The sequence below is a fragment of the Oryx dammah genome, unplaced genomic scaffold (assembly GCF_014754425.2).
Source record: "Oryx dammah isolate SB20612 unplaced genomic scaffold, SCBI_Odam_1.1 HiC_scaffold_16, whole genome shotgun sequence".
NCBI lineage: Eukaryota > Metazoa > Chordata > Mammalia > Artiodactyla > Bovidae > Oryx > Oryx dammah.
This window is the reverse complement of record NW_024070200.1, coordinates 54,379,164-54,402,939: the sequence shown is the minus strand read 5'-3', so window position 1 is coordinate 54,402,939 and position 23,776 is coordinate 54,379,164. Positions and strand designations below refer to the sequence as shown.

General features: G+C 47.9%; 1 protein-coding gene across 1 annotated transcript in view; it reads right to left on the bottom strand.

Annotated features, from left to right (window-relative positions):
• The window catches only part of ST8SIA2 (ST8 alpha-N-acetyl-neuraminide alpha-2,8-sialyltransferase 2), a 73,127-nt gene that overhangs the window by 29,225 nt on the left and 20,126 nt on the right, over positions 1–23,776 (bottom strand). Inside the window, exons 2-3 of the mRNA XM_040256982.1 lie at positions 3,157–3,219; positions 828–956 (exon numbers count right to left, since the gene is read on the bottom strand). Of these exons, the coding sequence (XP_040112916.1) occupies positions 828–956; positions 3,157–3,219 (192 nt within the window). The remainder of the gene's footprint in view (positions 1–827; positions 957–3,156; positions 3,220–23,776) is intronic.

The following is a 23,776-nucleotide window of genomic DNA, read 5'->3' as shown; positions in this document are numbered from 1 at the left end:
CACACGGGGACTACTGAGCCCACACGGCGACTACTGAGCCCACAGGACGACTACTGAGCCCACACGTGGGGACTACTGAGCCCACACGTGGCAACTACTGAGCCCACGTGCCCTAGAGGTCGTGCTCCGAGACAAGAGAAAGAGAATCGACCGCAATGAGAAGCCCATGCACTGCAACCAGAGGAAAGTCTGCGCAGCGAGGAAATACCCAGCACAGCCAAAAATAAATCAATTAATCAATTATTTTTTTTTTTAAGATCAAGACAAGACCTGCTCTTTGGTTAAACAGACCCTCCCTTTGTGGTTAGGCGTCCCGTCAGCTCCTGGGTCACCTGCTGCTGGGATGTGACTTTTTATTTTCATGTCATTAGGGAGGGGCTTGCTGACCCAAGGACCAAGGGAAGGGACAACTCTCCAGAGGCAAACAGGAAGACCCTCACCGCTGAAAGCTGGGGATGGATGGAAGCACCAAGGACTGCTGCTTCAGGCTCCTCTGGAAAGAAGCCATCTGTGATCTCTATGCCTGCCCCCCTACCCCTGCCAGGCTCTCTCTGCTGCTGACCCAGAGCCTCGCTCCTTCCAAACCCAGGACCTCAGCTGGCTGCTCCTGCCCCCCCCCACTCCAGTCACCGCACACACATGTTGGGCTGTCAGGCTTGTCTTGGGTTTTTATTTCCAATTGATCGCTTAGAGATGAAACCTGCCTCAGCTGGAGGTAAACATTTTATTTCTATCCTGACTTCCTTAGGTGATGGAGAGCAGCAATTTGCTGGCTTGTGCCGAAGAAGGCCAAGTCTGTCTCTTGTCCTAGAGGTAATTACCACTACCTGATCCTCAGAGAGAGTGTCTGGTTGTGTCTCCATTTGGCCGAGGCTGGCTGGATGTTGTGCTTAATGGTTTCATTACTTCTGTCAACAACAGCTGGCGACGAGGAGCCATTTATCACAACTTCAGCTCTGGAAGTGGGGGGAAAAAAGAGGAAGAGGGGAGACATGATCTGTTAGCAAGCCAATGACAAGCCTAATAGTTTTGTTTTTGCACGAGCTTGAATGTAAACTTCGGAGGAGCAAAATTGCAGTTATTACCTGGGAAGGGAAGGAAGTCTATTTATCTTCTAGAATGCACCAACTCTCTCCCTCAGGTATAACCTACATATATTCTGGGAGACAGGAAAGGGGTGATAAACTGTCTTTCTCCCCTCTCCCACCCACAATGTTTCCTCTGAGTGAAACTTAGCAGTCACTGTCGGAATAGTAATCCTTCTTCAAGCCACTTTTGCAAAACTCTGCAGAGCACTTGCATTAACAACTTCGTATCATAAGATGGTTTGCAAACTTAATAAAGAGGAAAACAAAAACTCATACTGGGGCAATGGGATGTAGCCTTATCTCATTATCTCTCGTTTGTAAGATGCCTCTTCAAATACCCGCCTTGTTCCAGAGTTATTCGTGCTCTGTTTCTCTTCCCCGCTAGACTGGCAGCAGGGGACCTCCCTCACTTGTTTCTGCATTCCCCAATGGTCTAACATAGCAGATGCTCAATAAATAAGTGCTTGCTGGATTTGAATTTGACCCTAGGGGAGCCTGGATGGATGAAGCTGCTGGCTGGCTCTGAATGCCTGAGGCCATTCATACATAATTATGGGTGCGTGATGGATCTTCCCACCTGACTCAGGCATTACAGGACCTGCTTGAATTCAGCTGCTGGAAATCTATGCTAGTGGGTTTCTAAGAAACTAGGTTACAATTACATCTCTAAAGGCAGTGCAGGAACCACAGAGATGCATGTGGGTCACATCGCAAGTTCCTTTTGTGTGTGCTGACAGCACATTCTCTCAGTTAGAATGACAAGTGGATTTGTGATGCCAAATTCTGGAGCTTGAAAGGATTCAAACCAAACATCTATGTCCTCTGCATTTACCTTGGAACAGCCATGCTCAAAGAGATGAAATCCTTTTAACAGGTCTAAACCCAGGGCTCTATTTTGCTTTCTGTAGGTAGAGAAGAAATTTACTTGGGGAACTCGCTTTCTCCCCACATATCTCCATTCCCCAAACTTCTGACTCCTCTGGCTGATACTACTTGTCAGAGATTCAAAAATATGCAACTTTGGCAGAGAACAGAAAATTCAAGGGGTTTGAGTGTTCCTCCAGCTGACAGGCCTAAAGGGAGCTATCAAAAGAAACAGAAGACCTGACCCTTTGCAATTTTTGCTGTTTTCATGAACAGAGGCAGAGGGTGTAGTGGAAAGATTTCACAAGCTGTGAGACTACAGGCAAATTACTTTATCACTCTGAGCCTCAGTTTCCCCATTTACAGAAAGAGGGTGTGGAAGAGGAAGATACTCTCTGAATCGGGACTAGGCATGGTCCAACCATAGCCAGTGGCAAGCCTGGGTCTGTTGGCTTGTAAAGCATTTTCTCACTCTCCAGCATCAAGCTGTCCTCTGGCCAAAGACTGTCATTTGGGGAAACAGTCTTTTAGATTTAGCATGTGCCTTCAGTAAACATGAGCTTCCTTGTGGCTCAGCTGGTAAAGAATCCGCCTGCAATGTGGGAAACCCAGGTTCGATCCCTGGGTTGGGAAGATCCCCTGGAGAAGGGAAAGGCTACCCACTCCAGTACTCTGGCCTGGAGAATTCCATGGACTGTATAGTCCGTGGGGTCACAAACAGTCCGACATGAATGACTGAGTGACTTTCACTTCACTTTCAATAATCAAAGTTAACAGTTCTGAGATGACTTCCTAAATATTTTTAAGAGGTCTCAACAAAGTTTCTGAGTGTTCTAGTTTCCATCTTTATCTCTCCCTATGAAATTGGGTGAAAATCCTGATTCCTTTCAGAGTCTCCAATATTTGGCAAAAAATTCAAGTTATGAATAAGCTCATTGGTGGCTCAAGTGCCTCCAAGTGGGTGGGCTCCTTTTCAGAAAGACTCTTACCCATCTGAATTTTCCATCTCCGCAGCCTCTAGACAGGGGCCATTTCCTGGGCTCTTCTATCAACAGCCTCCTCCCCCCGCCCGCACACACACACCAAAGTGAAACGAAACAGATCTATTTGCTAAGTAAGAAGGGCACCATCCAGCAAAGAGGAGAAGCAGATTAATAGCTGCCTTACAGCAAAAACAAATGAACACAAAATCTAATTTACAAACCTATTAGATTTGCTATGTAAGCTGTTCACAGCTGATCTGATTGTACCTCTGCCTCCAGAATTCCTGCAAGACAAAGGAAATGCATTATTTATAAATCCAGCTCTTTTTTGCAAAGCCCTCTTCAGTTGCCAAGAGCTCCTGCAGCCCACCTTGGAGAAGTACAAAGAGAGGATGCATTATTGCCCTGGCGTCTCCAGAATGGACAGCATCCTGATCTAGCCACAAATCCAATCCTTTGAGAGGGAAGCTGACCTCAGGTCCTTTCCTGCCTCCCACTTGAGCACTGTTTCAATTCCCACCTAGGTTTCCACTTGAGAATTTCATCTGACTTCAAGACAGACTCCTCTGGGATTCATCCCCTCTGGTTAACCCCACAGGCTAGCATGCTTTAGCACAACTCAGCACCTGTTGTAGCATGACTCGGCCTTAACTCTAGCCTGACTCAGCATCTGCCCTTCGTATTTTGCTTTCACTTACCTTGATAAAAGTGAAAGAGGAGAGTGAAAAGGTTGGCCTAAAAACAAAGATCGTGGCATCCAGTCCCATCACTTCATGGCAAACAGATGGGGGAAAAGTGTAAATAGTGGCAGATTGTTTTCTTGGGCTCTAAAATCACTGTGGACAGTGACTTCAGCCAAGAAATTAAAAGACTCTTGCTCCTTGGAGGAAAAGATATGACAAAACCTGTACAGTGTATTAAAAAGCAAGAGACATCACTTTGCCTACAAAGGTTCGTATAGTCAAGGCTATGGTTTTTCCAGCAGTCATGTACAGATGTGAGAACTGAATCATGAAGAAGGCTGAGTGCCAAAGAAATGATGCTTTTGAGCTGTGGTGTTGGAGAAGACTCTTGAGAGTCCCTTTGACAGCAAGGAGATCAAACAAGTCCATCCTAAAGGAATTATGCCCTGAATATTCACTGGAAGGACGGATGCTGAAGCTGAAGCTCCAACACTTTGGCCACCTGATGCAAAGAGCCGACTCATTGGAAAAGAACCCGATGCTGGGAAAGATTGAAGGCGGGAGAAGAGGACAACAGAGGGTGAGATGGTTGGATGGCATCACTGACTCAATGGACGTGAGTCTGAGCAAGCTCCGGGAGTTGGTGATGGACAGGGAAGCCTGGTGTGCTGCAGTCCATGGGGTCACAAAGAGTCGGACACGACTGAGCGACTGAACAACAGCAACAACAGCTTGTGGTGAGCTGTTGTCAACCACATTGTCTCCAAACTTAAGATCTTAGAAGTTCAACAGAGGCAGCGAGACTGACTCCACCAGTGCCTCCAACCAAGTGTGAAAATGATTTGCTTTTTGGTGGCAGGAAAAATAATAGCAGTGTCACTTTGTAGGGGAGCAGGAGATGGGTGAGTATTAGTGTCCTTTGCTTCTTCCTCTGGAGGATAAGCCGTGGGCATCAAAGCACTCTAAGGCCTTTCCAGTCCCACCGTCTCTTCAGTTCTATTACATTCTGTTCTGGGTGGGGGCTATACGGCCATGAAGTTTCACCCTACTTTGCCAGTTGCACTGGGTCAGGGGAGAGATAAATCTATCTGCCTTGGTATTCAGCCCACTTTGTGCTCTGTGTGTGTTTTTTAAAAGTTGTATGTGAGACTGAGGCAGGAGGCAGATGGACCTCCCCAACCCAGGGCAAAGCTATTGGAGATTCATTCCCTATTGACTGAAACTCCAGGATGAGAGTAGTAGGACAATTAAGAGAGGAGGCTCAGACCACACGCTTCATTCCCGAAGTCAGGAGACCTCCCCAACCACACATGCACAGAAAAGGCTCCTTGGAGGCCAAAGGGGAGTCATGTTAAGGGAGGTTCTACCCAGACGCCTTTTTGGTAGAATCCATCTTGGCTAAGAGATGCATGCACACACACGGGAGGATCCTGAGGTATGTCAAATAGAGACTGTGAATCAGGCAAATCATAATGGCTGGCCAAAGGAAACCCAGAAGAAATGACCCATAGAAGTAATTCAAATTGCCACGAGGGTGTGACTCAGTGACTCCATTTCTCCTCCTGAGTCCACCTATGTGTCTGCCCACATGTACTGTAATTCTTTGTCTTCTTCATATAATATTTGACTTACTTCACTATTTTCGTCTTTGTGGGAATTCTTTTCTGCAAAGCTGAAGGCCAGGGCCCTGGTCACTGACCACTGGTCTAGTGGCTAGGATCTGGTGCTTTCACCATCATGAATGAGTGAGTGAAAGTTGCTCAGTCATGCCTGACTCTTTGCAACCCCATGGACTGTAGCCTGCCAGGCTCCTCTGTCCATGGAATTCTCCAGGCAAGATTACTGGACTGGGTTGCCACTTCCTTCACCACCACGACTTGGCCTCAATCTCTGGCTGGGAACCCAAGCCGTTGCAGGGCAAGGCCACCCAAGATCAAGACTAATGGTTAAATTAAATAATTTAACCCCACTGATTTGTAGGATATGTGGTTTAAGGAGATGTTTTTCATACTTTTCTCATTTAAAAAAAATTCCATCTAGACCTTCAGCCAAGGTGCTGGTATATTTCAAAGAAACAATTAAAATCACTGCAAAATCATTGTGTATTTAAAGAACCCTGTGATTTAATAGGAACTCTGGGGGAAGCCAATGCCTACTTCCTTACTGGTTTTAAGTTTGAAGCCAGAAATCCTAAATTTCTTTAGGATTCACATACTTGTAGATATAACATTGTGTGTGTGTGTGTGTGTGTGCATGTGAGTGCGTGTGTGTTTATGTTCTCCTGATAGACTGAAATGTCTTTTCGACACTGTTTGCAATAAGAATCATTCTGCCTCATAGCTGGATGAGCGGCAGCAGGAAGGGTGCTATGACTCACCCTGTGCCTCCTTCCAGGCATCTCTTCAGGTCTCAGATTTCATCACACACAGTCTAGTTTTTAATTGCATAGAGTATCATTGGTTCCTCACATTGCAATCAATGCATAATATCTCTTTCTTGTCTCTCTTCATTTCCCCTTGGGATGGCAGAGCACTCGCACTTCTAATTCAAGGGTCTAGGACTACCTGGCCAGCTCCGGCTTGTAACCATAATCTATTATACTTAGGTCAGAGCCCAGGGGCTCTCTTGGGCATGCTGCTGTCCACAAGTCACTGACCTTTCACCATGCCCTGACCCTGACCCCTGTTTTCAAAATCAGCACTCCTTGTTGGGAGGAAAGGGTTGCTGGGCCAGATATTAAGTCAAGAATAGTAATTAAAAGTGTGGTCATAGCTCAAGATTAATGAAAGGTTAATGGAACAAAAAGATTGTCTAGAACTGATGTATTATCTTTTAAAAATTATTCTCAATGAGAAATTCGATAAATGGTTTGAAGTAGTTGATTAATAATCTGGAGGTGAGTTGGAGGGAAATCAGGTTAAGTGTTTGCTGATTTTTATAAATTTCAAGTGGATTTAACTAGTGTTTCTCAGACCGTAATAATGCTCCTATTCCTATCAGCAGTTTGCCATATTTTGTTTATCACCCATTCTACTATATACTTAAGTTTTCAAATTGACTCATCTTTTTAAAACTTCTTAACCTAGGCAACACCATCGGTGAAAATATGGGTTTCATATCATGAATATATATTCATTTGAAAAGAACACAAAACCATTACCCCCCAAAATATTTATCAATGGAATTCCTAAAATCATCTGACATTATCACCAAGAACTCTTGTAGCACCTCTGGAAAAGACTGAATTAAACAGTTAAATATTTAAAGAAGGCAGCTCATATGAAATTGGTATGAAGATGGAAGAGAATATTTATCAAATCTTGATGAGGTATGAGGAGCGAATCTGAAGGACTTCTAAAATTCAGAAGGGTAAGAAGAAACCCTAAGAGGGAATGCAGACAGGTTTGACTTCGTAAAAATTTAAAATTCTGCTTATACAAACAGCAAAGCTCAACAAACTCTCTCCAGTGTCCTTCTTGGAGTATGAGAGGGCTCCAGGTGAGGGGAACCCTGCATTAGGGTATCTCTCTGGTTTACTGTAACCAGGGGTTTGGAGAGGATGCGATGCTGAGTACAACTGCCTTCTACCACCTTTCGCTTCTCTTGCCTCCAGGCCGGGTTCTGAGGAGCACTCGGGCCTGCTGACCGGGGTGCCACAAACGAGGCACTTTTTCATACTAAGAAAGTAAGTGAAAGTCGCTCAGTCGTGTCCGACTCTTTGCGACCCCACAGACTGTACAGCCCCTGGGATTTTCCAGGCCAGAATACTGGAGTGGGGAGCCTGTCCCTTCCCCGGGGCTTCATACTAAAACTCCCTCTAACCCTGGCTTTCTCGACCTCAGCACTGCTGATGTTTCAGGTTGGTGTCGGGTGTCGGGGCAGCTAACTGCGCGCTGTAGTATGTTTAGCTGCAGCCCTGGCCTCTACCTGCTTTAAGGCAGGAGCAGCCCTCCCCACACCCCGCAAACTGTGACAACCAAAAATGCCTCCAGGTGTCCCCTGGGGCAGGGAGGCAGAATTACCTCTGCTTGAGAACCTCTGCTCAGATTCTTGTCTTCCACCTGGTGCCTCCCCACCCCTGCTTTCCCTCACCAGCCAACCATTCCATCACCTTCCCAAGCCCAACCCCATGCCAAACTCCAAGCCCAACACCTATGCTTCCGCTCAAAACCCAATTTTCAATTCTCAGCCACCTTTCCCTTCTCCTCCCAAAGCGTTCTGCTACAGCATTTGTCACTTTTTTCATATTTAGTTATTGCATGGGATCACAGATAGGGGACATGAAAGAAATGTCATTTACCTAGTCCAAACTCCTCCTCTTATAGTTGAAGGAACCAAGGTCTCGAGATTTGGTTTGGGCTTCCGCTTCCTTGGCTGCTCGCCACACTAGCGTGGAAGCCGCTGGGTGGCGTGCACTAACCATGCCTTTTCTTTTATCTGATGCTTTGACATCTGGGGGCTTGCTGACTTTGGAGGGGCAGCTTCTCTCAGGGTTAGCAGATTCCTAGAGATAGTAAACCACCGGCCTGGGAGGGCACCTTTCCAATGCAAACCAACCAATCTGGAGCCCAACCCCTCCCCTGCCCCACCACCTCCCTTATTGGGATCTTACACCCTGGGTCACCACCCACCTGCCATAATCAACCTAGAGCTAGGTACTGGACGTCTATGCATCTACTGTTTAATAAACCCAGGGATTACAGTTACCCCAGACACACAGGGTCAGCTCCTATGGCCCACAGTCTGCTGAAGTTTTCCAAAACAGCCAGTCTTAAGCTGCTCACCCAGCCTCACCCTTGCTTCCTCTGCAAGCCACAGTAAAGGCTCTTGTCCACAGTTCCCCCTCCCGCTGCCTCTTAAGGGACCTGGGACTACTCCCTCAGCCCTGCAGGACGTGGCGTGCCACCTCTCTTGGGATCTGGGAGTACAAAAAACACCATTTTCAATGGCAGCCATTTCCTGATCTGTTGGCCTATTATTATTATTTCAAATAACAATAAACTATTATCTAAAATAGGTATTATTATATCAATATATAACATATTAATAGATATTATTATCTATTATTATTAAATAATAAAACTTAAAACAGGGAGACCTTATCTTGTTCACCTTCTTAGCCTTGCACAGTACCTTACTCAGTGGGACTTTTCTTCCTAAGTCTTTCCAGTAGCTTGCATAGTGTGTTCCCACATATTATTTATACCTGTGCAAGACACTGCTTCACCTCTCAGATACCCAGAGAATGGGGCATACTGTTATTCAAAGAAACTCAGGCTGCAGATGTTTGGCTCAAAATGAACTGCATGAATTGGCAAGGGTTTTTTTTTTTTTTCTAATTAGGTTTGGCCTCCATTGTTATTAAAATAAGTCTGCATCCCTTGTGACAGGGGAATGCTGAGACCAGCTTGGCTGAGTGACAGAAGATGATCTGGTGAGAAAAATCTGCTAAAGATAATTAACCAACTTCTGAAATCATAGAAACAAAGATGCTTAGATCATCCAAGTGAAAAAAATATATGGGAAAGCACTTTGCACACTATAAAGAACTCTATAAAACAAGGTGCAATGTTAGTAACAACCAATATCCAGGTGACCTGCCCAATATTCTCAGCCATAGTTAGGATGGAGGTTGATTACTCCAAAGCGCTACATTTTGAGAAGTTAGTCTCCTTTCCATCACAAACATAAAAATCTTTCTAAGCAGTAGCTAAGGTAATAAATAAAAATAGCATGTTACAAGAGAATAACATGCACAGTTGGATTTGTTTTCAGTAAAAGCAATGAGCAAAGGTGAAAACTGCGTTTCTGTTTGCCTCTTCATCCAAGCCCAGCTGTTTGTAGGTAAGGTCACGTTCTAGTGTATTGGAGTCTCACAGCTGTGTTAGAATCTCCCACATTCTTGGTTTCTCACTGGAGAGTCAGGCTTGGTAAATGAACTTTCAAGAGCTGACAGCTTTAATTAAGAGTCTGGACCCAACTTAAACAGCTGATTAGTCCTGAGAATAGAAGATTAAACTGAAGCACAGGCCATCAATTTGCAGGTGACTGCTTCTTCCTTCACAGTTTCGGGAGGATACTGAGTGTGTGTGTTCAACTTGTGCACAGAAACCACTGGGGTTCCTGCCTGCTGCTCCTCCAAGGACATGTGGTGAGGAGAGAGGAAGGGAAAGAATGATTTAGCGTCAGTCACATGAAGAGTGAGAGCTCCCAACAGGCTGCAAGCGTGGTTTTTAAACTGGCTTTTTCTTTTTTGTGGTTGTTGCTGTTCAGTCTCTGAGTCATGTCTGTCTCTCTGCAGCCTTATGAACAGCAGCACACCAGGCTTCCCTGTCTTTCACTATCTTCTGGAGTCTGCTCAAGCTCATGTCCATTAAGTTGGTGATGCCATCCAAGGACACATAAGTATGTGGTGCCCTGGACACATGGTGAGGAAAAAAGCAAGGAAAAGATGACCTAGGGTCAGTCAGGTCCAACCATCTCATCCTCTGTCGCCCCCTTCTCCTCCTGCCTTCGATCTTTCCCAGCATCTGGGTCTTTTTCCAATTAGTCAGCTCTTTGCATCAGGTAGACAAAGTATTGGGGCTTAAGCTTCAGCATCAGTCCTTCCAGTGAATATTCAGGGTTGATTTCCTTTAGGATTGACTGGTTTGATCTCCTTGCTGTCCAAGGGATTCTCAAGAGTCTTTTCCAGCATCACAATTCCAAAACATCAGTTCTTTGGCACTCAGCCTTCTTTATAGTTCAGCTCTCATATCTGTACATGACTAATGGAAAAGCCACAGCTTTGACTCTACGGACCTTTGTGAGCAAAGCGATGTCTCTGCTTTTTAATATGCTGCCTAGGTTTGTTACAGCTTTCCTTCCAGGGAGCAAGCATCTTTTAATTTCGTGGCTGCAGTCACCATCCACAGTGATTTCAGAACCCAAGAAAATAAAATCTGTCACTGTTTCCACTTTTCCCCCATCTATTTGCCATGAAGTGATGGGACCAGATGCCATGATCTTAGTTTTTTGAATGTTGAGTTTTAAGCCAACTTTTTCACTCTCCTCTTTCATCCTCACCAAGAGGCTCTTTTTCTACCATTAGAGTGGTACCGTCTGCATATCTAAGGTTGTTGATATTTCTCCCAGCAATCTTGATTCCAGCTTGTGATTCATCCAGTCGGGGCATGTCACATGATGCACACTGCAGAGAAGTTAAATAAGCAGGCTGCCAACATACAGCCTCGATGTACTCCTTTCCCAGATTTGAACCAGTCTGTTGTTCCATGTCTACTACTAACTGTTGCTTCTTGGCCGGCATACAGGTTTCTCTGGAGATAGGTAAGGTGGTCTGGTATTCTCATCTTTGTAAGAATTTTCCACAGTTGGTTGTGATCCACACAGTCAAAGGCTTTTTGTGGAAAAATATGAATAACACAAAATGTCCATTCTGTCCTTTTTCAGTGTACAATTCAGGGGCATCCAGTCTGTTCACAAGGTCATGCAGCCATCACCATCTCTAGGATATTTTCATCCCTCCCAACAGAAACTCTGTCCCCTTGCTTCTTTCTGGTGAACTTGCCGGACTGTGTTACCTGAATCTCTCTCCTAGACTTACACTCTATCCACCCTAACAGTGCTGGAGAACTTGTCATAAGGGGAAGCAAGTTAAGGGTACAAGCTCTGAGATAATACTCCCAGGGTCTCCATTCTAACTGAACTAATCATTAGCTGTGTGGTCTTTGACTACTGCTCCAGGCTTATGTTTGTTCATGGAGTGACTGTAGAGATTAAACGAGCTAATAAATGCAGAGATGTAGAACAGTGTGTGACACGTCGTAAAGAACTTGATATTGATGTTATCCTTATTTTGACTTTTTGCAACCTTTTAAAAATGCAGGAACTTCCCTGGTGGTCCAGGGGCTGGGACTCTGCACTCTCGGTGTAGGGGTGGGGGCCTGGATTTGATCCCTGGTTGGGATCCCTCATGCAACTAAAGATCCTCCAGGACACAGCTAAAAATCTCACGGCTGGGGATCCCACACGCTGCAATGAAGATCGAGGATCCCACATGCAGCAGCTGGGGCCCAGGACAGCCAAATATATAAATAAATAAGTACTTGTTTTTAGAAAAAGTCAAATCATCTTGACTTGAGAAGCATATGGTAACAGGTAGCTGCCCAGATTTGACCTGTGAGCTATGCTTTCCTAACTTGTTCTCTAGGATCAGTTCAGTTCAGTCGCTCAGTCATGTCTGACTTTTTGCAATCCCATGGACTGCAGCACTCCAGGCTTCCCTGTCTGTCACCAACTCCTGGAGCTTACTCAAACACATGTCCATCGAGTCAGTGATGCCATCTAACCATCTCATCCTCTGTCATCTTCTTCTCCTCCCACCTTCAATATTTCCCACCATCAGGGTCTTTTCTATGAGTCAGTTCTTTTTCAGCTTCAGCATAAGTCCTTCCAATGAATATTCAGGACTGATTTCCTGAATAGTCTTCTCTAGCATGTTAGGAGCAAAATGCCCCTCCACATCGCATATTTGCCATATGTCTCCTGATGACATCCTTCTGGTGGAGGTAGACTGCTACTGCCAGAGGAAGGCTTTCCTGAAGTCACAGCTCCAGCAGTGAGGACCACAAACTCCTGCACTGCCAGCTCCTTATGTGGATCACAGTGAAAGCTGGAGCAGGCCAGGCACTTTTGGACTGCCAGCCAGGATCCCGTGTGATGGTACAGGGGCTCCCTCTCAGCAGCTTCAGCCTTATTGTTGTTGTTCAGTCACTCAGTCGTGTCTGACTCTTTGCAACCCCATGGACTGCGCACGCCAGGCTTCCCTGTCCTTCACTATCTCCAAGTTTGCTCAAATTCATGTCCATTGAGTGGGTGATGCCATTCAACCATCTCCTCCTCTGTTGTCCCCTTCTCCTCTTCAGCCTTACAGGCGGCAAAGGACACTGCTGATAGTATGATGCTTGCACCAAATTTAGGTTTATTCCCAGTGCCACTCGTGTCTGGCACCAATGTGGTTACCTTCCTCCAGGTCCATCCACTCCACTTCTGGCTTCTCAGGTCTAACAGTCTCACTCAACAGTCCCTGAGAGGCCTTTTGCTGTTCAGCAGGTCTGATCATTGCCCCAGAGCCCTTGGACCTCACAGATACTGAAACACCACTGGGCACAGAGCTCTGAAGAGACCAGTGGTATCCTTGACAATGGTGTTTCCATGATGACTGAGATCTCTGGTTACTGGGTGTTCTAAGTGCCAGTGGGATGTCATGTCAGCAAGCTCACGGGCTGCTGTCTTCTTACACCCTCTCCCGAACACTCAGCTCCTTCTTCTGCCATCCCCTCTCCCTTCATGCTTAATATGGTTTGATGTATCTGCTGGATGTGATTTCAGCAAACTTTTGTTTGTGAATCAGCTTCCATCAGCTGGAACAAAAAGATACCAGCTCACTCTTGGCTCTCCCCTCTGCTCAACCTCAGAAAACATCCATGAGAACTGAAGGCTTTGATTCCAGCCAATTTCCCCAGTCTCTTATGCTAGTCATCTGCACATCAGAAAAATAAACAAGCCTGGGATGCCAAGCATTTCCCTAACACTTACTCCTGATCTTTCCTCTTTCTCATCATGAAACTGTCACCAACAACCAGAAGCGATACCAGAGAATTTGTCTTCCAGACTGGAACACTTACAGAATAAACCGAGTCAACAACTGAGGCAGGAAAGGATAACATGAATTGAGATGACCAGTTCATGTGGGAATGGCCCTCCAATTTATACTCATCTTATAAAGAAGACAGACTTTATAATACAAAGATTTTTAAAAGAATGCTGCATTACAAATCCAGATCATTCAAAACCCTAGAAACCAAGGCAGTTACAACTCAGAGGTGATATATATCTATGTGGTTGGTTGAGTTGGATACGTATCTATGCATGCAGTTGGAGCTGGTGAAAGCTATCATTAAAGAAGATTTCTTCAGTAATTCGTTGTTATTTAGCCCCCAAGTCATGTCCTACTGTTTTGTGACCCCATGAACTGTAGCCCGCCAGGCTCCTCTGTCCATGGGATGTTCCAGGCAAGAATACTGGAGTGGGTTGCCATTTCCTTCTCCAGTGGATCTCCAGTAATTCTTGGCTGTGGAGCCTTTTGTGAGTCCCTTGTCCCTCCCACCCATTCTGAAGACTGCTCTACAGTGAGTCAGCATCCCTTAACCTGTCCTGGTATCGTGGTCACACCTATAGCAAGGTTTTCCTTGCACTCAGCTACCACTGCAGCTTCTCCTAGCATGTGGCTTCACCGCCTGGACTGGGGGCAAGCCTGGGACAAGGTCCTGCTCATCTCTGTATTGCCATGGAGCAGGGGAGGTCATGTGTCTCCTGCAGATTCAACGTGCTTCTGAAGATGACTGCTGCTGCTGCTGCTAAGTTGCTTCAGTCGTGTCTGACTCTGTGCGACCCCATAGACGGCAGGCCACCAGGCTCCCCCATCCCTGGGATTCTCCAGGCAAGAATACTGGAGAAGATGACTACTGGATGAATAAATAAGCCAAGAAAGCTGAGGCCATTCCTTCTCTGGAGAGAAAAGGGTTCAGCCCCTCTGGTAGCATGGCTCTGGGAGGAAGAAGGGAAACCCCAGCCTCACTCCCACCCCCACTACCCACCTACCACAGCTGCCAAGAGTGCTCCAGACCCAGGGCCTTTGCACTGGCTGTCCTCCATGGAAAGTTTTTCTAACAGATACTCCATGGCTCCCTCCTCCCTTTCCTCTTTTTTCAAGGCTTGATCAAATCGGACCTTCTCAGAGTGGCCTTCCCTGCCCGTCCCATTCAACACTGCACCTGCTGTCCTCCTCCATGGAGGTCCTCCTCTCTCCCATCTCCTTGTATCTTTACATCACTTGTTCAGTCGCTCAGTCATGTCCAACTCTTTGTGACCCCATGAACTGCAGCACTCCAGGCCTCCCTGTCCTTCACTGTCTCCTGGAGTTTTCTCAGACTCATGTCCATTGAGTTGATGATGCCATCCAACCATCTCATCCTCTGTCATCCACTTCTCTTCCTGCCTTCAATCTTTCCCAGCATCAAGGTCTTTCCCAATGAGTTGGTTCTTTGCATCAGGTGGCTGAAGTATTGGAGCTTCAGCATCAGTCCTTCCAGGGAATATTCAGGTTTGATATCCTTTAGGATTGCCTAGTTTGATCTCCTTGCTGTCCAAGGGACTCTCAAGAGTCTTCTCCAGCACCACAGTTCAAAAGAATCAATTCTTCAGTGCTCAGCCTTCTTTATGGTCCAGCTTTCACATCCATAAATGACTGCTTCCTTGATGGCTCAGAGAGTAAAGAATCTGCCTGCAATGCAGGAGACCCAAGTTCAATCCCTGGGTCAGGAAGATCCCTAGGAGAAGGGAATGACTCCCCAGTCTAGTATTCTTGCCTGGAGAATTCCTTGGACAAAGGAGCCTGGCGGGCTACAGTCCATATTTTTGCAGAGAGTTGACATGACTGAGTGACTAACACTTTCATCACTCTATCATGTATTATGCGCATGGTCTTCCTTTGCCACAGGACTGAGAGCTCCATGACAGAAGTACTGCGCCTGTCTCGTTGACTGCTATGCCTCTAGTGCCTGGACATCATGAAAGGTCTGCGAATATTTACAAATAGAAGGAAGCTGCCTCCTCCCATCCTTTGTTGCAACAGAGAAGGCAGCTGTCCTCTTACCCAAACCCGATACCTCTACCTGTGCTCTGAAATGCATCCTTTCCAGTCTTCCGTGATTATTACTCTATCAACTATTTCTTCTCTCTTCCTCATCTTTTTGCAGTTTCCTTCCAGCTGCCTAATAATTCTAGTCTTTATCTTGGTCTTTGTATATGTCAGACTCCATTCTGCAAATTTTGTATTAGTTCATGTAAGCCTCACAGTAGCCTGAGGATGCAGAAATGATGATGCATTTCTACATGAGAACAAACAGAGGCACAGAAAGGGGGGGAATCCTGCCGGGGCCACACAACCCCCAAGCAGGGGGTGCCACGGTTTGAACCCAGCAGGCTGGCTCAGACCAGCGCCTGGTCGCGTCGCCACACAGCTGGCTCATCCCCACTCGCATTTAGGTACGTTTGCTTGTCTCACCTCCAGGAGACGACCTGACCCTCCTCCCATACAGCCCTCACTACTTCTCTGTCTCTCGCCAGCATCTGCAGACGTCTGCACTACCAGTGACTCCTTGCTTCACCATCTCCCCTGCCATTCCATTCTGGTTCATGTCCCCATCACGCTATCAAAAGTGCTCTTGTACGAACATCTTGTGATGGGCAAGTCTGTCTCCATCTTATTTGAACTCTGTCAGCTTCTGATGATGGTGGCATGTCTCCCTTCCTGGATTAGTAAAGTCAGGGCTTCCTGGGTCTGGCCGCAGAGTGGGCTTGGACAAACCTTCTTCCCCTGGAGGAAATAAGCTACTGGGAAGACACATGATAAATGGCCCCAAGTGGAGAGAAAGGTTAGAGTCCTCGGGGCATCTTTCAGATTCCTTCTGGCTCTGGAAATCCATTATTTTAAATCATCTCCTCTCAAACACTTTAAGGTTCTACTAATAATGACACAAACTTCCTCCTTGATTCTGTTCCCCAGACAGAGGGCACCCTCCCCAATTAAAATCACAATTTTTCTCTATATTCACACCCAACAAGATTGTGTCCAGCATTGCTTTCTTTCAAAATACAGAAAATATTTTTATAAAATATTTTAGTTTTACAAAATTTTCAAATACTAAATATGGTTGAATTTCTTTTCAACAGCATCCTTGGCTCCCTCTCCACTAGAATTTACTCCCCAAGAGCAATGGCTTCACTGTTCCAGGTGACAATACCAGTGGCAAACAGACATGTTAACAAAACCCATCCTTAGGATGGGGATGTGGATTCCAAGAGAGCAGTGAAAATGGTGAGTAACTTTCTTTGCTTGAGCTTCACCCTGTGCCAGGCACTGTACCAGTGGCATGTTAATTTGCATATTTTGGTTTTATAAATAGGACACACAGGCTCAAAAAGGTTAAGTGATTTGCCCAGGGTCAACCCTAGCAAATAAACTGGCAGAGCAGGGATTCAAGTTGCATGTGGTCAAACCACGTGTGCCTGCAGAACGCTGGCCCCTGTACCCTGCCCTTCACCTAGTGCACATAAGGATTTAATATATAGTCAGGGAGATGCTTGAGACTTAAGAGGAAGCAAAGGTTATACAGGGCTTCCCCAATGCTCAGTGGTAAAGAATCTGTCTGCAACGTAGGAGCCGCAGGAGATACAGCGTCAATCCCTGGGTTGGGAAGATCCCCTGGAGGAAGGCATAGCAACCCACTCCAGTATTCTTGCCTTGAGGATCCCACGGACAGAGGAGCCTGGTGGGTTACAGTCCACGGGGTCACGAAAGAGTCGGCACAACTGAAGCAACCTAGCACACACACAGGCAAAGGTTACTCAATAAGTAGTTGCGAGACATGTGATGAGCTAACTGGGAAAATATTCAAGTCCGAGTCTCCACTGGGACCACACCAATAAGGATAAAATATGATCTAGCCATGAAGAGTTATGCTTAGGAGGAGTTTTATATGAAATTCATTCAACCGTGTTTTAGTCCATTTGGGCAGCCAGAACATAATGCCATAGCCTGGGAGGCTTATAAACAACACTGGTTGATTGCTCAGCATTCTGGAGGCTAGAGGTCTGAGATCAGGGTGCCAGGGTGGCCAGATGAGGGCCCCCTCCTGGGTCACAGGCATCTTGTATCTTCACAAGGCAGAAGGGGTGAGGGGTCTTTGGAGCCTCTTCCATAGGGGCACTAACCTTATTCATGAGGGCTCCACCCTCATGACCTATCTCAAAGGCCCCCTCTCCTAATAACCATCACCCTGGGCTTTAGGATTCAACGTGTGAATCTGGTGGGGACAAAAACATTCAAGCCACCACACTTCCGTGTGTGTCCACTACTGACAGTGCCTTGCCTCCTGCAAAACCTTCATGGAGAGGTTTGGCGGCCCGAAAACTCCTCGTTTCATTCATGTCACATGGTGTGGATAAATCCATGCTCTTCAAAGAGAAGCAGAACGCCCATCCCACATGCCGCGCTCTTGAACCCAGCTTGCTGGGACTTGAAAGGCCTCTGTCTGAAGCCGGCCTTTGTTCTCTCTCTTTTGTTCACTTCTTGACGGACCAGCATTCAGAGGCTGTGTCCCTACTAACACAGTTGCAGCCTTTCCCCGAGAAAATCCCTGGAGGGCCTCCGGGTTGGGGAGGACTTTAAAGTCACTTTCCTTCCAGATGTTTGATGCGCCCCCTTCCCCACTCTGCTGGTCTGAACCAGCAGTCATCACTCACGGAAATGCGCTGTCGTCTGGAAGGGGGACAGTGAGGCTATCAAGGAGCGGGCTGGAGTTCTGACTCCCATCAGGCTCTAGCTTTGCAGTCCTTGGCCTCTTGAGGTCTTGACATCCTTCCTTCTTTGCAAAGCAGGGTCCTACGGTGGGATCACAGCGAGAAGCCCCGGGCAGACGTCAGTGTTAGTTGTAATATTGCTATTGAAGGTGATGGCTGCTGCCTTGGGAATCAGAATAAACCACTGCCGCAGGCCACTGACCCCCTTGGAACAGCTGTCCTCAGGGAGGTTGTCTTCCACCAAGGGCGGTCCATTAGGGAGAAATAAAGCACAGTGGACGGAAGAAAAGGTTTTCCCAGGTGGCACTAGTGGTAAAGAATCACCTTGCCAATGCAGGAGACATAAGATACAGGGTTCGATCCCTGGGTCAGGAAGATCTCCTTGGGGAGGGCACGGCAACCCACTGTACATGGCAACCCACTCCAGTAGTCTTGCCTGGAGAATCCCATGGACAGGGAAGCCTGGCTCAGACTTAGCACATATGCACGTATGGACGGAAGAAAATGGGCTGCAGAACCATGACTCCCGCTGCCACTGCTGCGCTGTCTGATGGCTCTGAGGCTGTCCAGAGGGGAGCCCTGCCCAGGAGTAAATTAATGCCCTTTCTTTACTTCAGCAAGACATGCTCAGCTAAACAGCATAAGAGGCATGTCTGACAGTCATGTTGCCAAGGCCTGGGTGTGGCCTGTCCAACAGCTGTGCTGGATGGAGCCCCTATGGGACCCGCAGAGCATGGCCTGGCCCCTGGGTGGGTTGACTACATATCATTTCTCCTGAATGGGCTCAGAAGTGTCCCCTAGGTCCTAGATCCCCTCCTCCTTCATCACGTGTCAAGACCTTCGGGTTGTCTTTGATACTCTTCTCAGCTGCTCCTCCCAGCCCTTCCTTCTCAGCCCCTCCCCTACATATCCCAGTTGCTCAGAGCCCACCCTTAGGCCTTGTGAAGCCCCCCCTTCCATTGTTCATCTACATGCCCACAACTCCCAATGCACCTTCAGGCATGGTGCGCTCCAGGTGCCAGAATCACAGAAGAGCCCAGACACCCCCCCACCAGACCTCAGACCTGACCGTCACTCACACCTCAACTCGCTCTCTCCCAGTGTTCTCTCAGGGAATAGCAGTCATGCAGAATCAGGGTGCTGCGGGCACTCCCCACCCTCTCTTCCCAGGCTTCCCCTCAAGATCACCCAGCCTTCAGACGCTCCCACTCGAGGACAGCAGGTGCGATTCCCTTGGGTCCTCTGCCGTGGCTTCTGTCTGAGCTCCCTGTCTGCAGAGAAGCACTCCTTGCCAACTGCTCCCACGTGGGACCCAGATTTCCAAAATGCATGGCGCTTCCTCCTCGGAACTCTTCTGGGTTCCCTCATCAAGTCCCACTGCTCTCAAAATGAGTCAGCACAGATCCTTAGCACAGCACAGGAGACCCTTTCCGAGCTGGCCCTCTCGGTCCTCACCTTCACCTTCTCACACGCCCAGCAGCTGCCTCCACGGAGCAAGGGGCAGTTTCTGGAATGTGTCGGGTCACAAGATGGTGCCTTTGAACATTATCCTCTCTCCCCAGAATCCTTTATTCTGTTTTCCAAGTTTACTTAAGTCAGCATTTATGACCTGCCAGCCCCAGATGGTATTTGGCATAAATATGTATTTGGTGGGCAGGGGGGGAGATTTGTATAATGTTAAGTCTTTTATAATTAAAATGCCAATGGTAAAAACTCAAGGGAATAGCCATTATAAAATATAAAACACTGGGATGGCCAAAAACTTTGTTCGTTTTTCAAACTTTTTATTTTATATTGGAGTACAGCCAGTGAACCGTGCTGTGATAGTTGTAAGCAAGAAGCAAAGGGGCTCAGGCATACATGTATGTATCCATTCTCCCCTAAACCCCCTCTCCCATCCAGGGTGGTAGATAACACTGAGCAGAGTTCCCTGGGCTATACAGTAGGTCCTTGCTGGCTGCTAAGTCACTTCAGTCATGTCCAACTCTGTGTGACCCCATAGACGGCTATCCATTTTAAATACAGCAGTGTGTGCATGCCAGTGCTGAACTGTTACACTGTATGGAAAATCCGGATGAATTTTTTGGCCAACTCAGTATCAAGTTTTGGCTTCTTTTGAACAATGAGAAGTACTGGCAGCCCTGACCCATATGAATCGGTGGAGCCGAGCCTCACTGGGAGTCCACACCACTTCCTATTGTCTTACACTGAGCTGTTTCACTTATTTATGTGACCTGCTTAGACCTTGAAGGGATCTGAGTTTGGGATCGCCAGAGCCACTACTACTCAGGTAGCAAAGTCAGCTCATGTCACCTTCCCCATGACCTTTCCTGACCCAGAAGCCTCACTTATGCCAGATACAGCAAGCCTACAGGACCCGCGGGTGTATAGCAAGTGGCACGTGTTCATGCTCAGTCGTGTCCAGCTCTCTGCAACCCCGTGGATGGTAGCCCTCCAGGCTCCTCTGTCCATGGGATTCTCCAGGCAAGACTACTGGAGTGGGTTGCCATGCCCTCCTCCAGGGCATCTTCTCGACTCAGGGATCGAACCTGCATCTCTTGCGTCTCTTGCATTGCCAGGCAGGTTTTTCACCATCGAGCCACCAGGGAAGCCCAACAGGAAGTGGCAGGGGTTAGTTACTAGTTCTCTTTCAATGACAACTGACAAGATGCTGATTGATAAAATCAATCACAGCAGAAGAGGACTACCCAGGGGCACTGTCCTCCCCACCCCACAGGCAATATTCCGTTCTGGAGGTGAAAATTTGGGAGCTCCTTCCTCTCTGTGAAGTGGCACGAGGCTGCCTTCTGGGACTCGCTGATTGAGTCACCGACCGACAGACTAGTAAGAGGAAGCGGGCCTGGGGTCTGCAAGGATCCTCAGCCCTAAAGTCTCAGGGCTCAGCTGTGGTCTCCACCCACATCCCCAGCCTGTGTTCTACAGGACTCCATGGCTCTGGACAGGAACTGGGGACGGAATCTGCCCTTCAGGTCCTCTCTGTGAGCTCCTTTCGGATTGCTTTGGAGTAAAGTTCAGACAGCAAAGCCCAGGGCCAGAGGTGAAGGTGGAGAAAATGAACTCCAGCCCTGGTGCTTGAGGGCAGGGAAACTGATTTCACTCAAAAAAACACCACTGCATCTGGTAGCAGGTAGGGGGTCAGTGCAGTTGGGCGTAGGGAAGATGGTGGCACCCAAGGCTGTGCCCAGGTTGATGCTGAATCAGTCTTCTGAACGGGGGCTTGAGGAGGACTCTGCTTGGGTGGACAGTAGAGGGGTGACCATCACAGAGTTAACACTGCCTGGGCACTTACCATGGGGCACACACAGACCAAGTTCTCACTGTGGACTTTTCTCCTCTGTCCCTATTGCAGCCCTGAGAGGTGGGCCTTTTTATGACCCCTATTTTGCTTAGAGATGTTACGCATCCTATCCAAGAGTTGCAGGATTTGACCCTAACTCTGTCTGATGGATCATCGCCAATTCAGGAACTACTGCAAAAGGTGGGAGTGGGGATGGAGGTGAAAGCCTGAGCTCAGTCACAACTGAGGCTTAGTGTAACAGGAGCAAACCCTGAAGAGAAGCCAGAGAGCAGGGCCAGGCGGCCCTTCTACCTGGGACACCATACCTGATTCCAGAAATGCTCGCAACATCACCTGCCTGCAACATCCCGTGCCACCTGCCAGCACCTGCCACAGCTATAAGCAAGTGGTGTGAAGCCATCCAGGGAGTGTGCAAGGGACCTGGGGTTGTCCCATCCGACTCGATTCCTACCCCCTCACTCCAGGAGACTTTGGCCCTAATACTTGTAATGTTCCCAGCAGCTTCAGACAGGATGTTCAGGCTGTGCAGAAGGCTGGGAAACTGGTTTCTGTTCTGAACAGGCGCAAGGGAGAGGAACAAAGGTGGGTTAACAGGGTGCCGCCTCCTTTGCTTTTCTTCTTGCCCTGAGCATCGGTCCTGACGTCCAGAGTGGGCTGGGGCCCAAGGTGGCATCACAGATACAGGCTCCCTACCTCCAGGGTCTGGGCTTTGGGTGGTGCCCAGGGGACACTGGCCCAACTTCTCACTGAGGGCTCGGTATCTGGGGGCTCCCTCAGAGCCTCATTCTCTTCCCATTTCTCCTGCCATCACATTCCTGTAGGAAATGCCAGGGGAGAAGGCCAGGGTGAAGGGGCGGGGGGACACCCTGGCCCCTCCCTGGGGCTTAGAATAATCAAGATGCAAAGAGAAGGGACTTCCCTGGTGGTCCAGGGGTTGAGAGTCTGCCTGCCAAAGCAGGAGGCTCGAATTTGATCCCTGGTCCTGGAGGATTCCCCATGCCACCTGCAGGGGCCCTGTGCCCGTGTGCCCAACCACTGAGTCTGCACTCTAGAGCCCGTGCTCCGCCAACAAGAGAAGCCGCTGCACCCGAGAGGCCTGGGTATCGCAACTGGAGAAAGCGCATGCGCGGTGGCGACGACCCAGTGAGGCCGGAAGTAAAGATGCAAAGAGAACTCTACCTGCAGACTTCCCAGTGGAGTGACCGCAGTGGAGTGACAAGTGGACGCGAAATTTAATGCTTTGTTTCTACCTAGTAAAACACCCGCACGTGAACGCTTTGCATGCGTACATTCGGAACTGCGTGAAGCTGCCGGCGAGAACGGGGAGGGGAGCCCAAGGCCTCCCTAGCACCTGGCCTCAGGGACTAGAGAACGAGATCTAGCCTCTGGTTCTCTTGATGGAAATGCCTCTTTGACCCAAAACTGTCAGAAAATGAGGCTGCCAGAAAGAACACAGGCTTTGATGAGATCCCTGACTCTGCCTTCCTTACCGGACTCTTTAAAATGGAGCTTCCTCACCCGTTAAAATGAGTAAGCCGTGAAGAGTAAAGGAGATGAGGAGTCTGTGTAAACAACTTGGCAGATCCTTTTTTTATTTAATTTTCATTGTTGTTCCTGGTAAACCTTTTTGAGAAGAGGCCTTGTCTTCTTTTTGTTCCAGTAAGTGTGTGTTCATGGAGCCCCTACTTTGTAATGGGCCCCTGGCTGGACTCTGGGCTCCCCGTTGGGGATGGAGACAGTCTCCAGTCTGAAGGTGCTTAAAACTGAGATTTGGAGACAAGAAGCACACACATACGCATACACAGGAAACAGAATCACAGCCACTCAGTCATACCTGGGGTGAGGCCAAGGAGGAGCCAGGAGAAGTGGTGATTTGAGACTGAGTGTGTATGGGGGAGTGGGCAGGGAAGGGCTGATTGGGGGTGGCATTTTGTCAGCACCCTAAAATACAAGGGGGCAGCCTCAGAAGGGCTATGGGAAGAGCATGAGGCAGAAGGGTGTGCACAAGCCAGGGTCCCCAAGCAAGAGGAGCCTGATGTGTTAACGGATCCCAGTTTTCCCTATCGAAAATTTATGTTGTTGCTGGGACCTCCTCGCCCCCTAAGGTGGCCTGTGAATCTTCACCCTCACCTGTTTATTGGTCCTACTTTTGCCTCAAGGTTGTGGCATTTTCCTACAACCTCCCGCTTTCCTTCTCTTCCCTCGTTGTTTCCTTACCTTATGTTTACAAATATGCCTTTTTATTTGTAAGACATTCTCCTTCTGACTCTTGTCTGCCCCTGACCTGCTTCTCTTTGCTTCTTAACCCTCTGGCATGGCCGGACTGTAATCACGGCCCGCTTTAATCAGGGAGCTCTCTGAAATTTCACATCACTTTACCACACCAAGGAATCACTCACACAGCACCAGTTCAGT